The sequence below is a fragment of the Panulirus ornatus genome, chromosome 20, assembly GCF_036320965.1.
Source record: "Panulirus ornatus isolate Po-2019 chromosome 20, ASM3632096v1, whole genome shotgun sequence".
Lineage (NCBI taxonomy): Eukaryota > Metazoa > Arthropoda > Malacostraca > Decapoda > Palinuridae > Panulirus > Panulirus ornatus.
Genome location: NC_092243.1, coordinates 68761628 through 68786884, shown reverse-complemented (window position 1 = coordinate 68786884; position 25257 = coordinate 68761628). Strand labels below are relative to the sequence as shown.

General features: G+C 36.2%; 1 protein-coding gene across 1 annotated transcript in view; it reads right to left on the bottom strand.

Annotated features, from left to right (window-relative positions):
* The window catches only part of Dis3 (exosome complex exonuclease RRP44-like protein Dis3), an 88673-nt gene that overhangs the window by 48564 nt on the left and 14852 nt on the right, over positions 1 to 25257 (bottom strand). The window contains exons 6-12 of the mRNA XM_071675174.1: positions 22922 to 23147; positions 22232 to 22401; positions 16209 to 16346; positions 12772 to 12918; positions 10877 to 10993; positions 10033 to 10153; positions 9146 to 9248 (exon numbers count right to left, since the gene is read on the bottom strand). Coding sequence (XP_071531275.1) covers positions 9146 to 9248; positions 10033 to 10153; positions 10877 to 10993; positions 12772 to 12918; positions 16209 to 16346; positions 22232 to 22401; positions 22922 to 23147 — 1022 coding nt within the window. The remainder of the gene's footprint in view (positions 1 to 9145; positions 9249 to 10032; positions 10154 to 10876; positions 10994 to 12771; positions 12919 to 16208; positions 16347 to 22231; positions 22402 to 22921; positions 23148 to 25257) is intronic.

Below are 25257 nucleotides of genomic sequence, written 5' to 3'. Positions count from 1 at the left end.
TATTTAAGTATTTGGAGTCAAAAGACTGTGATTCATGATATTAAACGTTTAATTAGCACTTGGATTTATTATGATAAAATTTGAATACTATTTATTCGACTACTTATACAAATTTTTACATTTTGACTGCAGATTCGTATTCAAGATACATAAAAAATATCTAAGCTGAAAATTTCAAGAATATCTATTTTTTCAAAAAAAATCGATAAAAATCTAGGCTATAGCCTTGCATTTTTTTTTTTCCTCAGATTTTCAACTTTATCAGATTTTAATGAAAATCTGTGTATAGATGATATTATACATGGTATTTAAGTATTTGGTGTCAGAAGACTGTAATTCAAAATATTGACCGTTTAATTAGCACCTGGACTAGTTATAAAATTTAAATGGTAATTACTCGCGTAATTATAAGAATTTTTAGATTTTGACCACAGATTAGTATTCAGCATACACAAAAGTATTTATGCTGCAAATTTCAATAAAATCCATTTTCTTTTTTTTAAATCCAGAAAGATCCAAGGCTATAGCCTTAGATTTTTTTGCTCAAATTTTCAACTTCCTCAGATTTTAATGAAAATCTGTGTATAGATGTTACTTTACGTGGTATTTAAGTATTTGGAGTCAAAAGACTGTAATTCATAATATTAACTGTTTAATTAGAACCTGGACTAATTATGATAAAATTTAAATGCCAATTACTCGAATTATACGAACTTTTAGATTTTGACCACAGATTCGTATTCAGCATACATAAAAGTATCTATGCTGACAATTTCAAGAAAATCTATTTTTAAAAAAAATCAAGAAAAATCTAAGGCTACACCCTTAAGATATTTTTTGCTCAGATTTTTAACTTCCTCAGATCTTAATGAAAATCTGTGTATAGTTGTTATTTTATATGGTATTTAAGTATTTAGAGTCAAAAGACTGTAATTCATAATATTAACCGTTTAATTAGAATCTGCACTAATTATAAAATTTAAATGCCAATTACTCGACTAAGTATACCAATTTTTAGATTTTCACCACAGATTCGTATTCAGCATACATAAAAATATCTAGGCTGAAAATTTCAAGAAAATCTATTCCAAAAAAAATCAAGAAAAATCCTAGGGTATAGCCTTAGATTTTTCTTCGATCAGATTTTCAACTTCATCATATTTTAATGAAAATCTGTGTATAGATGTTATTTTACATGGTATTTAAGTATTTGGTGTCAAAAGACTGTAATTCAAAATATTAACCGTTTAATTAGCACCTGGAATAGTTATAAAATTTAAATGCTAATTACACGCGTAAGTATACGAATTTTTAGATTTTGACCACAGATTAGTATTCAGCATACACAAAAGTATTTATGCTCCAAATTTCAATAAAATCTATTTTTTCAAAAAAATCAGGAAAAATCTAAGGCTATAGCCTTGCAAATTTTTTGCAGAGATTTTCAACTTCCTCAGATTTTAATGAAACTCTGTTTGCAGATGTTATTTTATATGATATTTAAGTATTCGGAGTCAAAAGACTGTGATTCATGATATTAAAAGTTTAATTACCACATGGACTTATTATGATAACATTTGAATGCTAATTACTCGACTGCGTATATGAATTTTTAGATTTTGACCGCAGATTCGTATTCAGGATACATAAAAATATCTAGGCTGAAAATTTCAAGAAAATCTATTTTTTCAAAAAAAAAAAAAAACAAGAAAAATCCAAGGCTATATAGCCTTAGATTTTTCTTCGCTCAGATTTTCAACTTCCTCAGATTATAATGAAAATCTATGTATAGATGTCATTTTATATGGTATTTAAGTATTTAGAGTCAAAAGACTGTAATTCATAATATTAACCGTTTAATTAGCACCTGGACTAATTATAATAAAATTTAAATTCTAATTACTCGACTAATTATACGAATTTTTAGATTTTGACCGAAGATTAGTATTCAGCATATATAAAAGTATCTATGCTGACAATTTCAATAAAACCCATTTTTTCAAAAAAATCTAGAAAAATCCAAGGCATTTTTTTTGCTCAGATTTTCAACTCCCTCAGATTTTAATGAAAATCTGTGTATAGATGTTATGTTATATGGTATTTAAGTATTTAGAGTCAAAAGACTGTAATTCATAATATTAACCGTTTAATTAGCACCTGGACTAATTATAAAATTCAAATGCCAATTACTCGACTAATTATACGAATTTTTAGATTTTCACCACAGATTCGTATTCAGCATACATAAAAGTATCTATACTGACAATTTCAAGAAAATCTATTTTTTCAAAAAATATCAAGAAAAATCCAAGGCTATAGCCTAGCATCTTTTTTTGCTCAGATTTTCAACTTTCTCAGATTTTAATGAAAATCAGTGTATAGATGTTATTTTACATGGTATTTGAGAATTTAGTGTCAAAAGACTGTAATTCAAAATATTAACCGTTTAATTAGCACCTGGACTAGTTATACAATCTAAATGCTAATTACTCGCGTAATCATAAGAATTTTTAGATTTTGACCACAGATTAGTATTCAGCATACACAAAAGTATTTATGCTGCAAATTTCAATAAAATCTATTTTTTCAAAAAAATCCAGAAAAATCCAAGGCTATTGCCTTAGGTTTTTTTTGCTCAAATTTTCAACTTCCTCAGATTTTAATGAAAATCAGTGTATAGATGTTATTTTATATGGTATTTAAGTATTTGGAATTAAAAGACTGTAATTCATAATATTAAACCGTTTAATTATAACCTTGACTAATTTTGATGAAATTTAAATGCCAGTTACTCGAATAATTATAAGAATTTTTAGATTTTGACCACAGATTAGTATTCAGCATACATAAAAGTATCTATGCTGACAATTTCAAGAAAATCTATTTTTAAAAAAAATCAAGAAAAATCCTAGGATATAACCTTAGATTTTTTTTCCTCAGATTTTCAACTTCCTCAGACTTTAATGAAAATCTGTGTATAGATGTTATTCTATATTGTATTTAAGTATTTAGTCAAAAGACTGTAATTTAAAATATTAACCGTTTAATTAGCACCTGGGCTTATGATAAAATTTAGATGCCAATTACTCCACTAATTATACGAATTTTTATATTTTCACCACAGATTCGTATTCAGCATACATAAAAGTATCTATGCTGAAAATTTCAATAAAATCTATTTTTTCAAAAAATATCAAGAAAAATCCAAGGCTATAGCCTTAGATTCTTTTTGCTCAAATTTTCAACTTCCTCAGATTTTAATGAAAATCTGTGTGTAGATGTCATTTTATATGGTATTTAAGTATTTGGAGTTAAAAGACTGTAATTCATAATATCAAACCGTTTAATTAGAACCTGGACTAATCATGATAAAATTTAAATGCCAATTACTCGAATAATTATAAGAATTTTTAGATTTTGACCACATATTAGTACTCAGCATACATAAAAGTATCTATGCTGACAATTTCAAGAAAATCTATTTTTAAAAAAATCAAGAAAAATCCAAGGATATAGCCAAAACCCAAAGATTCGAGTAATTAATTATAATTTTATTATAATTAATATAATGGGTAATTAAAGGCATTAATAATGCGAAATACAGTCATTTGACTCGAATTACTTAATCACCATGCAAAATAACACCTATATCCAGATTTTCATTAAAATCTCAAGATTTTAATGGATGCTTTTTGGAATGCTGAATACGAATCTGTGGTCAAAACCCAAAAATTCCTGTAATTAGTCGAGTAATTAGCATACTAATTTTATTAATCTAAGGGGTAATCAAAGGCATTAATAATCCGAAATACAGTCATTTGACTCGAAATACTTAATCAGCATGTGAAATAACATCTATACCTAGATGTCCAGTAAAATCTGAAGATGAAAATCTGAGCAAAATTTTTCTTGAGAATTTCAGGATAGATGCTTTTTCGTATGGTTAATACAAATCTGTGGTTAAAACCCAAAAATTCCTATAATTAGTCGATTAATTAGTATATTAATTTTATTATAATTAATCTAAGGGGTAATTAAATGCATTAATAATGCGAAATCCAGTCATCTGACTCGAAATACTTAATCAGCATGTAAAATAACATCTTTTTTTTTTTTTTTTTTACTTTGTCGCTGTCTCCCGCGTTTGCGAGGTAGCGCAAGGAAACAGACGAAAGAAATGGCCCAACCCACCCCCATACACATGTATATACATACGTCCACACACGCAAATATACATACCTACACAGCTTTCCATGGTTTACCCCAGACGCTTCACATGCCCCGATTCAATCCACTGACAGCACGTCAACCCCGGTATACCACATCGCTCCAATTCACTCTATTCCTTGCCCTCCTTTCACCCTCCTGCATGTTCAGGCCCCGATCACACAAAATCTTTTTCACTCCATCTTTCCACCTCCAATTTGGTCTCCCTCTTCTCCTCGTTCCCTCCACCTCCGACACATATATCCTCTTGGTCAATCTTTCCTCACTCATTCTCTCCATGTGCCCAAACCATTTCAAAACACCCTCTTCTGCTCTCTCAACCACGCTCTTTTTATTTCCACACATCTCTCTTACCCTTACATTACTTACTCGATCAAACCACCTCACACCACACATTGTCCTCAAACATCTCATTTCCAGCACATCCATCCTCCTGCGCACAACTCTATCCATAGCCCACGCCTCGCAACCATACAACATTGTTGGAACCACTATTCCTTCAAACATACCCATTTTTGCTTTCCGAGATAATGTTCTCGACTTCCACACATTCTTCAAGGCTCCCAGAATTTTCGCCCCCTCCCCCACCCTATGATCCACTTCTGCTTCCATGGTTCCATCCGCTGCCAGATCCACTCCCAGATATCTAAAACACTTCACTTCCTCCAGTTTTTCTCCATTCAAACTCACCTCCCAATTGACTTGACCCTCAACCCTACTGTACCTAATAACCTTGCTCTTATTCACATTTACTCTTAACTTTCTTCTTTCACACACTTTACCAAACTCAGTCACCAGCTTCTGCAGTTTCTCACATGAATCAGCCACCAGCGCTGTATCATCAGCGAACAACAACTGACTCACTTCCCAAGCTCTCTCATCCCCAACAGACTTCATACTTGCCCCTCTTTCCAAAACTCTTGCATTCACCTCCCTAACAACCCCATCCATAAACAAATTAAACAACCATGGAGACATTACACACCCCTGCCGCAAACCTACATTCACTGAGAACCAATCACTTTCCTCTCTTCCTACACGTACACATCTATACCCAGATTTTCATTAAAATCTAAAAAAGTTGAAAATCCGAGTAAAATGCCTGGCATTTCTTTTTTTTTCAAAAAAATGAATTTTCTTGAGAATTTCAGGATAGATGCTTTTTGGAATGCTGAATTCGAATCTGTGGTCAAAACAAAAAATTCGAGTAAATAATTGAGTAATTAGCATACTAATTTTATTATAACTAATATAAGGGGTAATTGAAGGCATTAATAATGTGAAATCCAGTCATTTGACTCAAATTACTTAATCACCATGTAAAATAATATCCATATCCATATTTTCATTAAAATCTGAAGCTGAAAATCTGAGCTAAATGCAAGGCTATATATATATAGCTGGAAATCTGAAAAAGCTGGAAATCTGAGCTAAATGCAAGCCTTGGATTTTTCTTGATTTTTTTCAAGAAATGGATTTTCTTGAGAATTTCAGGATAGATGCTTTTTGGTATGGTGAATATGAATCTGTGGTCAAAACCCAAAAATTCGTATAATTAGTCGAGTAATTGACATACTAATTTTATAATTAATACAAGTGGTAATTAAAGGCGTTAATATTGACTCGTAATACTTAATCAGCATGTAAAATAACATCTATACCCAGATTTTCATTAAAATCTAAACAAGTTGAAAATCTGAGTAAAATGCTAGGCATTTTTCTCGATTTTTTTTTTTCAAAAAAAGGAATTTTCTTGAGAATTTCAGGATAGATGCTTTTTGGAATGCTGAATACAAATCTGTGGTCAAAACCCAAAAATTCGTGTAATTAATCGAGTAATTTACATACACATTTTATCATAATTAATCTAAGGGGTAATTAAAGGCATAAATAATGCGAAATCCAGTCATTTGACTCGAAATACTTAATCAGCATGTAAAATAACATCTATACCCAGATTTTCAGAATTTCAGGATGGATGCTTTTTGAAATGCTGAATACGAATCTGTGGTCAAAACAAAAAAATTCGAGTAAATAATTGAGTAATTAGGATACTAATTTTATTATAATTAATATAAGGGGTAATTAAAGGCATTAATAATGCGAAATCCAGTCACTTGACATGAATTACTTAATCACCATGTAAAATAATATCTATATCCAGATTTTCATTAAAATCTGAAGAAGCTGAAAATCTGAGCTAAATTCAAGGCTATATTATATATATATAGCCTCTCATTTTTCTTGATTTATTTCGTAAAATGAATTTTCTTGAGAATTTCAGGATTGATGCATTTTGTAATGCTGAATACGAATCTGTGGTCAAAACCCAAGAATTCGCGTAATTAGTCGAGTAATTAGCATACTAATTTTATCATAATTAATCTGAGGGGTAATTAAAGGCATTAATAATGCAAAATATAGTCATTTGATTCGAAATACTTTCTCAGCATGTAAAATAACATCTATACCTAGATTTTCATTACAATCTGAAGTTGAAAATCTGAGCAAAATGCAATTAATTAGGATACTAATTTTATTATAATTAATATAAGGGGTAATTAAAGGCATTAATAATGCGAAATCCAGTCATTTGACTCGAAATACTTAACCAGCATGTAAAATAACATCTATACCCAGATTTTCATTAAAATCTGAAGAAGTTGAAAATCTGAGCAAAATGCAAGGTTTTATTCTTGATTTTTTCAAAAAATGGATTTCTTGCGATTTTCAGTATAGATGCCACTACACGAATTTTTGGCTTTTGACCACAGATTCGAATTCAACGTACCAAAAAGCATCTATCCTGAAATTCTCAAGAAAATCCATTTTTGAAAAAAAATCAAGAAAAATCCAAGGCATTTTGCTCAGATTTTCAACTTCTTCAGATTTTAATGAAAATCTGGGTATAGATGTTATTTTACATGCTGATTAAGTATATCGAGTCAAATGACTGCATTTCACATTATTAATGCCTTTAATTACCCCTTAGATTAATCATAATTAAATCAATATTCTAATTACTCGACTAACTACACGAATTTTTGGGTCTTGACCACAGATTCGTATTCAGTATTCCAAAAAGCATGTATCCTGAAATTCTTAAGAAAATCCATTTTTTGAAAAAAATAAAGAAAAATCCAAGGCTATATATATATAGCCTTGCATTTTGCTCAGATTTTAAACTTCTTCAGATTTTAATGAAAATCTGGGTATAGATGTTATTTTACATGCTGATTAAGTATTTCGAGTCAAATGACTGCATTAACATTATTAATGCCTTTAATTACCCTTTAATTATAATAAAATTGACATGCTAATTACTTGACTAATTACAAGAATTTTCAGGTTTTGACCACAGATTCGTATTCACCATACCAAAAAGCATCTATCCTAAAATTCTCAATTAAATCCATTTTTAACTTCTTCAAATTTTAATGAAAATCTGGGTATAGATGTTACTTCACATGCTGATTAAGTATTTCAAGTCAAATGACTGCATTTTGCATTATTAATGCCTTTAATTACCCCTTATATTAATTATAATAAAATTAGTATTCTAATTATTCGACTAATTATACGAATTTTTGGGTTTTGACCACAGATTTGTATTCAGCATACCTAAAAGCATCTATCCTGAAATTCTCAAGAAAATCCATTTTTTGAAAGAATCAAGAAAAACCCAAGGCATTTTGCTGAGCATTTTGCTAAGATTTTCAACTTCTTCAGATTTTAATGAAAATCTGGGTTTTTTTATTTATTTTATTATACTTTGTCGCTGTCTCCCGCAGTTTGCGAGGTAGCGCAAGGAAACAGACGAAAGAAATGGCCCAACCCCCCCCCATACACATGTATATACATACGTCCACACACGCAAATATACATACCTACACAGCTTTCCATGGTTTACCCCAGACGCTTCACATGCCTTGATTCAATCCACTGACAGCACGTCAACCCCGGTATACCACATCGCTCCAATATACTCTATTCCTTGCCCTCCTTTCACCCTCCTGCATGTTCAGGCCCCGATCACACAAAATCTTTTTCACTCCATCTTTCCACCTCCAATTTGGTCTCCTTCTTCTCCTTGTTCCCTCCACCTCCGACACATATATCCTCTTGGTCAATCTTTCCTCACTCATCCTCTCCATATGCCCAAACCACTTCAAAACACCCTCTTCTGCTCTCTCAACCACGCTCTTTTTATTTCCACACATCTCTCTTACCCTTACGTTACTCACTCGATCAAACCACCTCACACCACACATTGTCCTCAAACATCTCATTTCCAACACATCCATCCTCCTGCGCACAACTCTATCCATAGCCCACGCCTCGCAACGATACAACATTGTTGGAACCACTATTTCTTCAAACATACCCATTTTTGCTTTCCGAGATAATGTTCTCGACTTCCACACATTCTTCAAGGCCCCCAGGATTTTCGCCCCCTCCCCCACCCTATGATCCACTTCCGCGTCCATGGTTCCATCCGCTGCCAGATCCACTCCCAGATATCTAAAACACTTCACTTCCTCCAGTTTTTCTCCATTCAAACTCACCTCCAAATTGACTTGACCCTCAACCCTACTGTACCTAATAACCTTGCTCTTATTCACATTTACTCTTAACTTTCTTCTTCTGGGTATAGATGTTATTTTACATGCTGATTAAGTATTTTGAGTCAAGGAATATATCAATCAATCAACAAGTGATATCGCACGTTCAGCCCCCTTAATTCATACTGTGATCCAATCTTTTTCAAATGCTGATAATTTTCTCTTACAGCATTATACAATCAACAAAAACAAAAGCAGACATGGCAGCCTACTTAGCTGCCCCAATTTAATCTTAGCATGAAACTGTATGATAATACATTAACATTAACATAATGAGAAAGAGCATAAAAACTAACCTGGATGACAAAACTTCTGCTTGTGGCGTTAACTCCCATAAGACAGAAAAGGCAAATCTGTCCACATCACCACGCAGAGAACATAAATTACTGCTGAGAAGATCTGCAAAATCAAAATAACATCATCAAAGCTGGCTACAAGAAACCTATGTAGGAAAAAATGATAAAGTACATCCTGAGGACTAAGTTTATTATGTTCGAGGCTCCAGTCACAGACATGAGTCCAAATCAAGGCTGGGTCTTAACTGAAATAAAGTAAGACAGAAAAAGAAGAGACAAGGGAAAGTGCTTTATGAATTTTTGAGAAAGTGAAAACCTATAAAAGTGGTAGACGAACAGAATAAGATGACTGTGGACATGATTAAAACAAACAGCAGACATGAATTAAAAAAGCTGTATGAGAGTACAAAATGTTCAAGAGATGGAACTCCATGAGTGTAAAACTCCCTCCCCAGACTTTACAAATAGGTAATTACATGCATACATACATGTATGGATAGGGACCAACCAATATCCCTCTCTACTTTGCAGTTATATTTCTATCAATTCACTTATATATTTTTGAATACCCCTAGACCAATATCTGGTGTTAAACATAACCTTTCTAAAGACTCATGCTTCCCAGTAAAAAGGAAAAGCAGCCTCCTTTGGAGTAAGAAGTTCTTTGACAAGACTTTACTCTGAATGATAATGCCTTGCCAAAGGTGACTTTTCACTCGCTGTGTAACCCAAGTATGTGAAGTCCAGTAACTTCTTTGGAGTAAAAAGCAAAGTCAGAAACACTAAAACTTTAATTTTACTATTTAACCCAAGCAAGTGAAGCCTATCAACTTCTTTGCAATAAAAAGCAAAATCAGACTCACAAGAACTATAATTATACTACTTACCTGGTACCATGTCGATACGACGATTTGTAAGGTACACTGTAGTGCTGCGGTTTTGAGCTTCCTTGTCAAGAGCAGTGCCAGGACGAATGAAGTGAGACACATCGGCAATGTGAACACCAACCTATGATATCACAGGATTACTAATGACAATCAATGGAAGGCAGTTCCTTGAGAATTAAACAAAGAAACTGTGAAGTATGGAAATAAAATATCATCATATCACATAAAACAAATTTGCATGTGGGACATCACATAAAGTGTACACAGCAGTGGTTCTCTGAATTCAAGGAACTTAATTTGATCTTTATCATATATTACTATATGTAACCATTGGACCCCTTTAACAGGGCCCCTACATTTTCAAGGCTGCTCTTCATTCAGTAGCAGGAAAAGAATGGACTCCTTTGGCGTGAGAAGTTCAACAAGATTGTGCACTCAAGCCTTATGATACATGGATTCAATACATTGACCAAAGAACATCAAACTTCGTGAGATGTGGATATCTATTCTCAGATACATAATTCAGTCATGGGTGCTATGACAAAAAATATTGATTTTTTGAAATATTTTTCTTTTCTGCTATTTTCTCATCAAATTTATTCATTTTTCTTATATACAACTATTGCCATGGTCATGAAGTACAGTGAGTTTCTATATCAACTACCTTACAGTCCAGTGGAAAACAGTAAGCAAAATTCTTGGAAAGCAATGTGCAGACTAACAAACTAAAAGCTAAAAACCAACATTTGAAAATGGTTGTTGTGGCCTTATGCATAGACAGCATTTTTTGTGTAAATGTATTTGATAATGTAAAATGTCAAAAAATAACAGTTGCACTACTAACCTCAAAGTTACCATTTGGGAGTTCTTGACAGTGAAGGGCATCATCAATGTCTGTACATCCAATGGGATCAACAGAACAAACATCAATGTGCCGTAAATCTTCCCGTTCAGCCTTATCCTATAAGGCAAAAATCTTTCCATTAATACAAAATTGCACTGAATTATGCTATAACTGAAAAAATGTCCAATAAAATCTTATTTTAATACCTAAATACTTTTCCCACCACAGTAAGGTAGCCTCAGGAACAAACAAACAGCTTCAATCGTACACATCCACTCTCTAGCTATTAGTTATACACAGCGCATGAAATCAGAACCTCCCATCCACAATCAAGATCCACAAACCATTCCAAAGCTTACCTTGAATGTTTCACATGTCCTGGTTCACCCTACTGATATCATGTAGTTCTCAGACAGCACATCAATCTAATTCACTGTATCCCATGCACACCTCTCATCCTCCTAAATAATCAAGCACCAGTACCTCAAAGCCTTCTTATCTCCATCCTTACATCTTCTTAGTCTCCTCCTCCTCCTTTCTCCCTCCACTTTGAACATATAGGGTGGATGATGGTCAAAGGTTATGGGAGCATTAAGGAATGCATGGAAAGAAAGGTAATTATCTGGGAGTGCAAAAATGGGTATGTCTGAATAGTTCTGACAATGTATGGATGTAAGGTATAAGTTGCAGTTGAAAATGAATGGATGTAAGGTATGGGTTACAGACGAAAATGTAAGGGAAGAGGGTGAATGTTTAGAAAATAAAATGTTTGAGGACAATATGTGATGTGAGGAGGGTTGATCAAGTTAGTCATGATAGGGTAACACAGAAGTGTGATGATAAGAAGAGCATGGGTATGAGCTCTCATTGTACTGGAATGGTTGGGTCATACAGAGAGAACGAGTGAGGAGATGTAGATATAGATAATATATATTTGTCAGAAGTGGAGGGGACAAGAAGGGAGAGGCCAAATTAGAGATGGAAGGATGGGGTGAAAGAGATTTTGAATGCTCTGGGCCTGAGGGAGAAAGGCACGCACAAGATAAGAGTGAATTGTAGCTGACATACAGAAGGAGATGTGCTCTCAATTAATTGAACCAGGGCATATGAAGCAATCAAAGAGAAACCATGGAATGGTCAGTGGGGCCTGGTTGTGGGTAGGGGGCTGAGGTTTTGGTGCATTACAAATGACAATGGAAATGAGAAAATGAAGCCTTTTCTTTGTTCATGGAACTACCTCACAAATGTGGGAAACAGCAAACAAGTATGATAGAAAAAAGAGAAAGACTTTTAAGTGGGCAGGCAAGCACTGAATCGAGAGGAAATACCACCTGGATGTCCACAGCAGAAACAGCAACAAAGTGAGCCAGCACTGCAGTGGCTGTCACATTTCCATTCCTAATCCAGGTTGCTGTCTTTCCTTACTACTACACAGAAACAAGGGTTGCTGGAACTCAATCCACAAACAAAAACTTCCTCTCCATTTCTAAAATTATACATACCAATACATATTTCACATGATTCTTTATCCTAAACCACAAACTTACTTCATCCTCGGGCAAAGAAAAGTAAGAAAATCATTCACATATCTCCTGTAAGTCATAGGCAACTAAACTTTTACCTTCTTTCACCTGCAAAAGAGAGAGAGAGAGAGAGAGAGAGAGAGAGAGAGAGAGAGAGAGAGAGAGAGAGAGAGAATGACATGTATAACATGTATAACCTCCAAAACCTTTAATGTGAAAAGGCTTCATAAAATTATAGATAATCAGCCCTCATCACAAACTGATTATCATACATTATAATCAAAAAACATAACCTCCCTGGTTGAAAATAACCTGAATTTACCATTCATTCATTATATGAAAATTTATCAACATATTACCAAAGGATCTCACCTTCTCTGTGATTATCCATGGTAGTTCTGGGAGGCAATTCAGTACTGATTCGGAGAATTTAGTGTGAGGACAATCATGTTCTAGGAGAATCACTTCATTTTCTGCATCCTTGTCCCCAACAGTTCCAATCACACGAACAAAGTGACCCTAGAGAGCAATTTTTCACCTGAGGTTAGTAAAGGAAGACAAAGTGTCATGCAGTCAGCAGTGCACAAAGTTAAGTAATATATCATTCATGATACAACATAAACAGTTACTGCAACTCACTTCAAAATAGCTGGACTTTTCACTTAACCCCTTCTGAAAACAAATATGGCTGAAGATGTATCTTAGAGCCCAAACATACTGGACAAACTAAGCAAACCATTTCTTCATGAAGTACCATCCTTTTGAGTAGGCAGGAGAAAACAGGTTTAATACTAATATTTTCTTTCACAAAATGAAAGACTCACGAAAACAACACGAGAAAACGTCCAGAGTAAATTACGTGATACTTTAACACTCTTGTGGATTGATGTGTCAGTGCATATCCTCCAAAATGTATAAACTTGCATACTTTGGATGCAATATATATTCACATCTTTAAAAATCTGGTAAAAATCCATTTTTGGGTTTACAGTATCCATTTTTCAGTCTATATGCGCATCTTATGGATTGCATTAAGTGAAAACCTTTCCTACACAATATCTGACCAGATCACTCTCCTGAAGTTCAATTGGACTACCTCCCAACACCACTCACCAACAATTTCTATGACAGTAATCGACAAATTCATTGTATGATGATGATGCTGGAATAGGATTTACTTTTGGGGCAAATGTAATATCAAAGAGCAATCATTTATAAACAAATGCGGATAAACAATAATGGAAAACCAAAAACAGTACCATGAATCTATGTATATTTTGAATGTCTTTATGCTACTGGGAGTATGCATCTAAAAAAAATTGCCATGATGGAGATGCTGGTATATGATTGACTATTTAGTTTATGAAGTATTACAGAATAATCATGTAAAACACATGGTCATAAAATGCTCAGAAAATCCTTTTCTCTCTAAAGCAATGTCTGGTGAGCATGAGATAAATTTGTAGAAATATAAGGGTCAGGATCCTTCCAACCCACATGATTCTGGTGTCAAGGTACCAGCTCTCACTTAACCATCATAAACGACCCAAGGATGACCGTACCTGTTTGCTTGTTATTTGCACCCACCAACTTGTGCACTGAGGAAAAACAACAAAAATAGGGACTCCCGTAATGTAACACTTAGTGTTCCAGACCATGACACAGGCCACCCAGGGTCAACTCAATCCAGCTGTTCACCCACCACTAGGGATTGGTTGATCAAATGGGTACCTGACTCAGGCTAGGGTTGTTTGGCAATGATACAGCTCTGGTGGCTGATTCAAGAGAGAAACTGCAGAAGTTGGTGACTGAGTTTGGAAAAGTCTGTGAAGGAGAAAGTTGAGAGTAAATGTGAATAAGAGCAAGGTTATTAGGTTCAGGAGGGTTGAGGAACAAGTTAACTGGGATGTAAGTTTGAATGGAGAAAAATTAAAGGAAGTGAAGTGTTTTAGATATCTGGGAGTGGACTTAGCAGCAAATGGAACCATGGAAGCAGAAGTGAGTCATAGGTTGGGGGAGAGGACGAAGGGTCTGGGAGCGATGAAGAATGTGTGGAAGGAGAGAACATTAACTGAGAGAGCAAAATGGGTATGTCTGAAGGAATAGTGGTTCTAACAATAGCATAAGGTTGCGAGGCAAGGGTTGTAAAAAGAAGGGTGGATGTAATGGAAATGAAATGTTTGAGGACAATATGTGGTGTGAGGAGGTTTGATTGAGTAAGTAATGAAAGGTTAAGAGAGATGTGTGGAAATAAAAAAAGTGTGGTTGAGAGAGCAAAAGAGGGTGTGTTGAAATGGTTTGGACATATGGAGAGAATGGGATGGCCTTGATTAGGGTCTCAGCTACCATTTCTGTCTCAGCCAACATAAAAAAAATAATCACAACCACAGGTACCCTATACCAGAGCTCTTCTCTTTAAACCACTGTTTTAAGGAAGATCTTTTGGCCCTGCATAGGTTTACTTCAATTTTCTCATCTTCAATGAACTAATATATCATGGCTATATTGGTTGAGGCATGGGACTAACAGTACCATGGGCCAATGGATCAACCTCCTCCTAGTGCTATCTCACTAATGCAGGAAATGGCAATCCAGTATGAAAAAAAATATGTATCTAATCTTGCAAAAGAACATGCAAGTACATTATCATTATAACTAAATAATGAATACAACTGACATAAGCAGCATAAGTAGCACATCACAAAACAATGAAAAGCCACAGAAATCTGGGTTCTGAGCAGTTGGAAAGAAGCGAGTTGGTAATATTAACCTAGATGCAGTTGCTAATTGGCTTAGAGTGGGCCAAAATAGTAAATGAGCAGCTAAAACCACCTTCAAACTGTTCAGAAAGGGTATATAAAGACTGTCACCGTACAACAGGATTCATGAGGACTGGAAAGGCTCTGATCCATATATTCCTATGGAATATATCCAATGCTAACAAGAAAGATCACAGAGGAGAGAAACAGCATCAAAAGTGTATGATTATTATCAACATTTATGCACAGCTGACTGGCATGCCTCCTTGTTTGCCACAGGGGTACTTAGAATGTTCACCCCCTGTTGTGCAAAAGTGTTACTATTAATCAAAAAGATTAAATTAGAAATTTTTGCAAAATTTGACCTACTTAAATTTTTTTTTTCAAAATATGTGTCCTTGTTACATAACACCTGATTGTCAATTCTTATCCTAAAAAGGGTAATTCACCTCTTGTTTTAATTCTGTAATCCAATCAATATCAACCCTTTTCAGAAGTAAGACTATTTCTTCATTCCATACAGTGGCACACAAGTGCAGAAAATCTATCTACCTATCAATCCTTATCTTTGACACCCATTCCCTCCAGAAAATCCCATCAAGTGGGTCACCACAGCAAGAGTCTACACTTATCCCTGTCCTTATGTACCTCCCTTGCATAAATCATTCCATACATGTTTTCACCATTTCTCTACATACAGTACTCTTCCATTCTATTTCCCCATGTCAAAGGTGGTCTTCCTTTCACACCAATAACCATCATCTTCCTATTATGCACACTACTTGTAAATTCCATATCTTGCATACTTTCCACATGCCCAAACCACCTCAAAGCACTACAATTCACTAACTCTACCACTCCACAATTCATTCTGTTTGTATTCCCTGCCATACCAAATCCTTCATACACTCCCTCATTACTTTCTTCATTCCATTCAGTCAAACCACATGCTCCTCTCAAATCTTCATTTAATGTAATCATTAATGCATTCCAACATACATAATTCCAAAATGTTTACTGAATGACACTAATTAAACATAATTCCCAAACCTTTGGATTCCTTGAGTCTCTGGACCAAGAATCAATTGCAACAATTATCCTTTTACCATACAATAGATCAGGCTGTCGGGTCTCAATACGGATAAATGGAATCTTTTTATCAGCTGGAATGAACAGGTGTCGCAGTGACTGGAAAGAAAAGACAATATGATATAAGTCAGTGTCATGCTATTGAGTATTAGCACCAAAATACATTATAAGCAGATTTATGGAATGTACAGAGGTGATATAAAGTATCCAGTAAAACATCAAAGGCGGATAGAGAGCTTCTGAAAGTTTTAGGATTTGTCAAGAACAGTGTACAATGAAACAATGATGAACATACTCTGTTGGTATCAAAAAAGAAGCATCATATAACACTGCTTCCAGTTTACACCCTGATATGGCAGTGAAGCAAAAATCATAATATGGAATACTGTGACTCTAAAGGTACATGAATGAAAGGAAACTAAGCATATTGCTCCATGAAAGTGATATCATTCTGATCAGTGTCTCCATAAGTTGTGACACTGAGTTAATCAGGGCTATCTTGGGCAAGTTTGGTGAAATGGAAAGAGATAAGGTAGAGAGCAGTTCAGAGTAGAGGAGCCATTGGCTCCCTTAATAGAATAATGAAGGGTGTAGGTGTAAGTATGCAGCCAACATATGGATATGGGATGAGTCATACAGATCAAGAATCCAGACTGTGGAAATGAGCCATTTGAGAGGAGCATGTGGTATGACTAGAAGAAATAAAAAAAAGATGAAGGGATGTATGGGAGATTTGGTATGATAGGGAATATAAAGGAAATGAATTGTGGAGTGGTAGAGTGGGTGAAACAATACTCTGTGGAGGTGTAGGCATAAGGAATGTGGAAAGAATGCAATATAGGTTGTTTACAAAGAAAGTGCTTGACTTCTTAAAGGGGTTGATGTGACATGAAGAAATAAAGAGAAACAGCACTGGAGGGAGAGAAGTAGAGACAGAATGCATGGAACAGAGTATGTAAGGGAGGCATGTAAGGACAGGGATAAGTGGAGACTCTTTTCCATTGGCCACCCCCTTCAAGGGCGTTCCCAGAAGGAATGGGCATCAGAGATACAGATAGATAGATCCCAGTAAACAAATGTTATGATGCAGAAAAAGCTTTCTTCTTACAGTTGCATTAACATGACTGACTGTCCCCAGGGAGACAAAAATAGGTCTGTCTAAAAACACTCATTTATCCCAAGCCATGTAATGTCACGTTATGACTAAGAATCAAACAGGACTTGTACAGGTTATGATAAAACCTGCTTCTTGAAGAGTATTCAGGGCTTTAAATTATAACCTGACGCCTTACTACTCTCTTAATCTGAGACACTAAACATAAGTCAAACTGCCAGGTCTGTGTGCCAAACTCCCTCATTCTTAAGTAAACCAGAAAATGTCAGAGAAAGTATTGGACCAGGCTGATTGTCCATTTGTTTTACTGAAAGGTCCAGTTTAAGGCTGTCAACTGTACAAAAAGTAAAAAAGTATCATCCCAGATGAGTCTGATGGATTTTTAAATTAACAATATGACACATTTTGTCTCAGTAGGATAAGTATAAATGAGACAAATTTCCTAATAATCAAGGTTGTCCCACTTAATAGTAATTTGCATTGAAATATGAAATTAAAATGATAGTAATAATGGCAATTGACAAGAAATGCCACTAACAATCAATATAGTACATATAGTGCATTACAAGTGTACACAAGCTTCATACTTATGACTGGCTTGGCTTATGCTCCTTTAGCCCTCAATTGCCTTGTGTTTTTGTTCTGCTTTACAGTAAATATTGCTGCAGCAGATTCTCCACTTGTGATTAATCTTAGAAGAGTAATTTACATTTGTGTATGTTTTGAAATACATAATGCTTTAATTTTTTTTTTGCTTTTTTTTTTGCTTTGTCGCTGTCTCCCGCATTTGCGAGGTAGCGCAAGAAAACAGACGAAAGAAATGGCCCAACCCACCCCATACACATGTATATACATACGTCCACACACGCAAATATACATACCTACACAGCTTTCCATGGTTCACCCCAGACACTTCACATGCCCGGATTCAATCCACTGACAGCACGTCAACCCCAGTATACCACATCGATCCAATTCACTCTATTCCTTGCTCGCCTTTCACCCTCCTGCATGTTCAGGCCCCGATCACACAAAATCTTTTTCACTCCATCTTTCCACCTCCAATTTGGTCTCCCACTTCTCCTCGTTCCCTCCACCTCTGACACATATACCCTCTTGGTCAATCTTTCCTCACTCATTCTCTCCATGTGCCCAAACCATTTCAAAACACCCTCTTCTGCTCTCTCTACCACGCTCTTTTTATTTCCACACATCTCTCTTACCCTTACGTTACTTACTAGATCAAACCACCTCACACCACACATTGTCCTCAAACATCTCATTTCCAGCACATCCATCCTCCTGCGCACAACTCTATCCATAGCCCACATCTCGCAACCATACAACATCGTTGGAACCACTATTCCTTCAAACATACCCATTTTTGCTTTAATATTACCATTAAAACGTCTCTGATTTAATTCTACTGCTGAGTAAGTACTCAACAATATACAAATGGAATGTATTATATATACTCATGACTAAAAATCATGGGTCAGGGGTATGATACAAATCTTAACATCAAAGCTACCATGTTCAGGTGGGTCTTGGGGTGGAGTATGGAGCATACAGTAAGTACTCTTCTCCACAAATAATCCAATTCACTCATATGCTGACACTCAACACTGTATTCATCCACATCCTTCAATTCTGCTCCCCCCTCTCTTGTTACCTCATAGCCCTTAACTCCAAAACAGTGGTTATAGTAAAAAAAAAATCCATGCCTGCAGTGAAAAAAACTCTGTGAAATGATAGATTAGCATTTAAAAGTAACAGAAAACATGAAAAGTTATATTAATTCCTTTGTCTTGGCATAGTCTATTAACAACTGAGCACCCAAGGGGGTTTGAATGATGTGCTTGACAGCTCCTGAGATAGGATGATGTTTCTTTGTATCTACTGAGCCTACCTTCCAACTGCACTTTAATACCATTTGCACCTTTTATCTTTTACATTCATATTCAGAGTGAGGGAGCCTGGCTGGCCAGTGTGAGAAGGTTCTTGAAGGATTTCTTTCTTTCTCAGTTATGAAAACCTCACTTTAATTTCATACAGTCTCATCTCATACATGGGCACAATGCAGGCAGTGAATAACAAAGAAATAAGTAGAAATATTTCAACAAACATTTAAATGTTCATACATAGAATTACAAAGAATGGAAATTTACTTCTTTGGAAATATTCTAGCTCCTTACTTAACATCCATTACAAAAGTACTCCAATGCCCCAGGATTACAGAGAGAAAATTAGGTGTAGTTGTTACATAAATTCTTCCACGGGTGGGAGTTCTGTAGGGACGCTGACCATGTAGGCCTCCCTCCTCCTTAAGCATAACTGCTACAATCATTCAGTAAGTCACTTATTTCTTCATGCTTCTCATGTTATTCTTCTTCATCACGACTTGAGTTAAGGGATAGTGAGGGTTTTGCTAACAGACTCATATGGAAAGGGCAAAATGTCATAAAAAATTACCTGAAGTTGTCATGAATGAAGTTGGTCAGTATACTATTTAAAACTAAGGATATTTCAAATCAATGTAAGGACAACAAACTTTCCTTGAGTACAGTGCAAGGTGACTGTTTGGGTACAGGAGCAAATGGTGGTGTGTCTCTAGACATCTGATGCCCATGCTAGGACTGGTTGGTAAGGTTATTTAATGTATGTATGACTCATGGTGAGGTGCCTGAGGATTGGCGGAATGCGTGCATAGTGCCATTGTACAAAGGCAAAGGGGATAAGAGTGAGTGCTCAAATTACAGAGGTATAAGTTTGTTGAGTATTCCTGGTAAATTATATGGGAGGGTATTGATTGAGAGGGTGAAGGCATGTACAGAGCATCAGATCGGGGAAGAGCAGTGTGGTTTCAGAAGTGGTAGAGGATGTGTGGATCAGGTGTTTGCTTTGAAGAATGTATGTGAGAAATACTTAGAAAAGCAAATGGATTTGTATGTAGCATTTATGGATCTGGAGAAGGCATATGATAGAGTTGATAGAGATGCTCTGTGGAAAGGTATTAAGAATATATGGTGTGGGAGGAAAGTTGTTAGAAGCAGTGAAAAGTTTTTATCGAGGATGTAAGGCATGTGTACGTGTAGGAAAAGAGGAAAGTGATTGGTTCTCAGTGAATGTAGGTTTGCGGCAGGGGTGTGTGATGTCTCCATGGTTGTTTAATTTGTTTATGGATGGGGTTGTTAGGGAGGTGAATGCAAGAGTTTTGGAAAGAGGGGCAAGTATGAAGTCTGTTGGGGATGAGAGAGCTTGGGAAGTGAGTCAGTTGTTGTTCGCTGATGATACAGCGCTGGTGGCTGATTCATGTGAGAAACTGCAGAAGCTGGTGACTGAGTTTGGTAAAGTGTGTGGAAGAAGAAAGTTAAGAGTAAATGTGAATAAGAGCAAGGTTATTAGGTACAGTAGGGTTGAGGGTCAAGTCAATTGGGAGGTGAGTTTGAATGGAGAAAAACTGGAGGAAGTGAAGTGTTTTAGATATCTGGGAGTGGATCTGGCAGCGGATGGAACCATGGAAGCGGAAGTGGATCATAGGGTGGGGGAGGGGGTGAAAATTCTGGGGGCCTTGAAGAATGTGTGGAAGTCGAGAACATTATCTCGGAAAGCAAAAATGGGTATGTTTGAAGGAATAGTGGTTCCAACAATGTTGTATGGTTGCGAGGTGTGGGCTATGGATAGAGTTGTGCGCAGGAGGATGGATGTGCTGGAAATGAGATGTTTGAGGACAATGTGTGGTGTGAGGTCGGTTTGATCGAGTGAGTAACGTAAGGGTAAGAGAGATGTGTGGAAATAAAAAGAGCGTGGTTGAGAGAGCAGAAGAGGGTGTTTTGAAGTGGTTTGGGCACATGGAGAGAATGAGTGAGGAAAGATTGACCAAGAGGATATATGTGTCGGAGGTGGAGGGAACGAGGAGAAGAGGGAGACCAAATTGGAGGTGGAAAGATGGAGTGAAAAAGATTTTGTGTGATCAGGGCCTGAACATGCAGGAGGGTGAAAGGAGGGCAAGGAATAGAGTGAATTGGAGCGATGTGGTATACCGGGGTTGACGTGCTGTCAGTGGATTGAATCAAGGCATGTGAAGCGACTGGGGTAAACCATGGAAAGCTGTGTAGGTATGTATATTTGCGTGTGTGGACGTATGTATATACATGTGTATGGGGGGGGGGGCCATTTCTTTCGTCTGTTTCCTTGCGCTACCTCGCAAACGCGGGAGACAGCGACAAAGTATAATATAAAAAAATCTATGAAAAGCTTTAGTTACTGTAACAGGTCACACTAAATGCTTATTCTCAAATGCTTTTAAGAGACTAAGTGCACCTGATCCAATACATATAAATGGTTATGGAGTAAGGAAAAGATGCAGATAAACAAAAACTTTTACTCTCTATCACAGCAATGGACAAAACATGCCCCTATTATATCCATTTCAGATGAAAGGAAAACGAAGAATATCTGCAACAACAACAACAAAAATGGAGAGATCACTGTGAGGTGGTTATGGAGCTGATTCTTAAAGGGTGAAAAGTTATAAGAAGAAAAGTTGAGAGCAAGACAAAAATTCCAAAGTTTTGCTGTCTAAATAATGAAGGAGGTATCATAAAAGTCAATCACTGTTAGGATTATCTTCATGGCAAAACTCTGAGAAGCAGCCAGTCCTCTCCTTATTGGCTGGGATACAGTCAAAAAGCTCAGTGAAGGAGTGGCTGAAGTACTACCATAAAGAGAGACAAGGAAGCAACATCATACTAGAAAGAGAGGGATGGTTTAAATGTGAAAGCAGGAGAGTTAATATGCAAGAAGGCTAAGTGAGCTGTAATAGTTGCTAAACTCTAGTGGTCTATTAACTTGGAGACATTACACTTACTTCAGTGATCTCATTCTTTTTAATTATACCACAGTATTGCCGCCACTTGCGTCTTATGATGCCAACAACACAACCTGTAGGTTGACGTTCCCCTTTTCCACAACCTGAGGCTAGGAGGGCTTGCTCTTCTTTTAAGGTTGCTTCATCACCATCTTCATCTTCATTGGATCCTGTAAGTATTTAAAATATCAATCATAAATCTCAGCTTAAACACAGTTTCACAGTCAGTGTAACTGGTCTTAGTAAAATCATCTTAACACACTAGTCACTGAATATCTCACATTCCAACCACTAACAGCAGCATTCCCTACCCTGCTTCCTTCGGCCTATCCTTTGGTTCCATCCATCATATGATTTTATAAATCTCACAATATATTCTTTCATATTCTCTCCTCATACCTAAACCACATCCATGCCCTTTCTTTTATTACAATTGTTTCCACATTATGACAATTACTTTCTGATAACACAATCCTCTTTCAAGTAACCTATTGTAAAATGGTGAACATTATTTGAAAACTAAATTAGAGTCAGCAGGTGAGAAAAGGGCAGATGAAAAAAGAGTTTGAAGAGATTTGGTATATATGCTATAATTAATTGAAAAACTAATAGCATACTTTGTGTAATACTTGTTGACACAAAGCATTATTTCTAAAACATGTCATATACAAATTAACCCAGAATATTCACCTCTTTTCTCTTCTTCTTGCTTTTCTTGATCAATAACAACTGTTGAAGGGGCTGACCACTGTTCCTCAGGAAATATTTCAATGGCTACAGTATCATCGTGTAATGCACGATTCAGGTTGAGACGACCCTGGATCAATACAGACTTTTCCAGACCTTCAACCATTACATTAGCTTCAAGGAAATTATTCCGTGATGTCTTCAATACTCCCTGGTTAAGTTTACCACCCTGAAGAGAAATATGATCAAATTAAAGAAAGTATTCAGGAAGAGTGAGTAGACAATAGGTGGATATTAGATGAGGTATATATACATACATAGCAAAAATGAGTATGTCTAAAGGAATAGTGGTTCCAACAATGTTGTATGGTTGCGAGACGTGGGCTATAGATAGGGCTATGTGGAGGAGGGTGGATGTGTTGGAAATGAGATGTCTATGGACAATATGTAATGTGAGGTGGTTTGATCGAGTAAGTAATGAAAGGGTAAGAGAGATGTGTGGTATTAAAATGAGTATGATTGAGAGAGCAGGAGAGGGTGTATTGAAATGGTTTGGTCACGAGGAGAGAATGAGCGAGGAAAGATTGACAAAGAGGATATATGTGTCAGAATTGGAGGGAATGAAGAAAATTGGGAGACCAAATTGGAGGTGGAAGGATGGAATGAAAAAGATTTTGAGTGATTGAGGCCTGAACATGGAGATGGGTGAAAGATGAGCAAGGAATAGAGTGAATTGGAACGATGTGGTATACCAGGGTCGACATGCTGTCAATGGATTGAACCAGGGCATGTGAAGCGTCTAGGGTAAACCATGGAAAGTTTTGTGAGGCCTGGATGTGGAAAGGGAACTGTGGTTTTGGTGCATTATACATGACAGCCAGAAACTGAGTGTGAACGAATGTGGCCTTTGTTGTCTTTTCCTAGCACTACCTCGCACGCGAACAGGGGGAGAGGGTTGTTATTTCATGTGTGGCGGGGTAGTGACGGGAATGAATAAAGGCAGCAAGTATGAATTATGTCCATGTGTATATATGTATATGTCTGTGCATGTATATGTATGTACATGTTGAAATGGACAGGTATGTATACGTGCCTGTATGGACGTGTATGTATATACATGTGTATGTGGGTGGGTTGGGCCATTCTTTCGTCTGTTTCCTTGCGCTAACTCGCTAACATGGAAGACAGCGACAAAGTATAATAAATAATATAAATAACCCCAACATTCACTCTTCTTTTCTGAAAACCCATACAAATCTTCACCTTAGCCTCCACAAGATAATGATCAGACATCCCTCCAGTTGCACCTCTCAGCACATTAACATCCAAAAGTCTCTCTTTCGCGCGCCTGTCAATTAACACGTAATCCAATAACACTCTCTGGCCATCTCTCCTACTTACATATGTATACTTATGTATATCTCGCTTTTTAAACCAGGTATTCCCAATCACCAGTCCTTTTTCAGCACATAAATCTACAAGCTCTTCACCATTTCCATTTACAACACTGAACTCCCCATGTATACCAATAATTCCCTCAACTGCCACATTACTCACCTTTGCATTCAAATCACCCATCACTATAACCCGGTCTCGTGCATCAAAACCACTAACACACTCATTCAGCTGCTCCCAAAACACTTGCCTCTCATGATCTTTCTTCTCATGCCCAGGTGCATATGCACCAATAATCACCCATCTCTCTCCATCAACTTTCAGTTTTACCCATATTAATCGAGAATTTACTTTCTTGCATTCTATCACATACTCCCACAACTCCTGCATCAGGAGTACTGCTACTCCTTCCCTTGCTCTTGTCCTCTCACTAACCCCTGACTTTACTCCCAAGACATTCCCAAACCACTCTTCCCCTTTACCCTTGAGCTTCGTTTCACTCAGAGCCAAAACATCCAGGTTCCTTTCCTCAAACATACTACCTATCTCTCCTTTTTTCACATCTTGGTTACATCCACACACATTTAGACACCCCAGTCTGAGCCTTTGAGGAGGATGAGCACTCCCCGCGTGACTCCTTCTTCTGTTTCCCATTTTAGAAAGTTAAAAAAATACAAGGAGGGGAGGATTTCTGGCCCTCCGCAAACCATTTTCTTTTAAAAATTAAATATATCATAATTAAACTTCTATACTTAAAATGAAAAAGGAAAATATATCAAAATGCTTTCTCTGGCTAACAGATACCATATAAATGTAAAGTGAATTCTCATGAAAATATTTTTCTCCTCCAATCATCTAAATGCTTAATCACAAGGCTTACTGGCCCCTAAACAATATTTTAGCCTCAAAGTCATATTCAGCACAAAGAATAAGTGCTATAATGA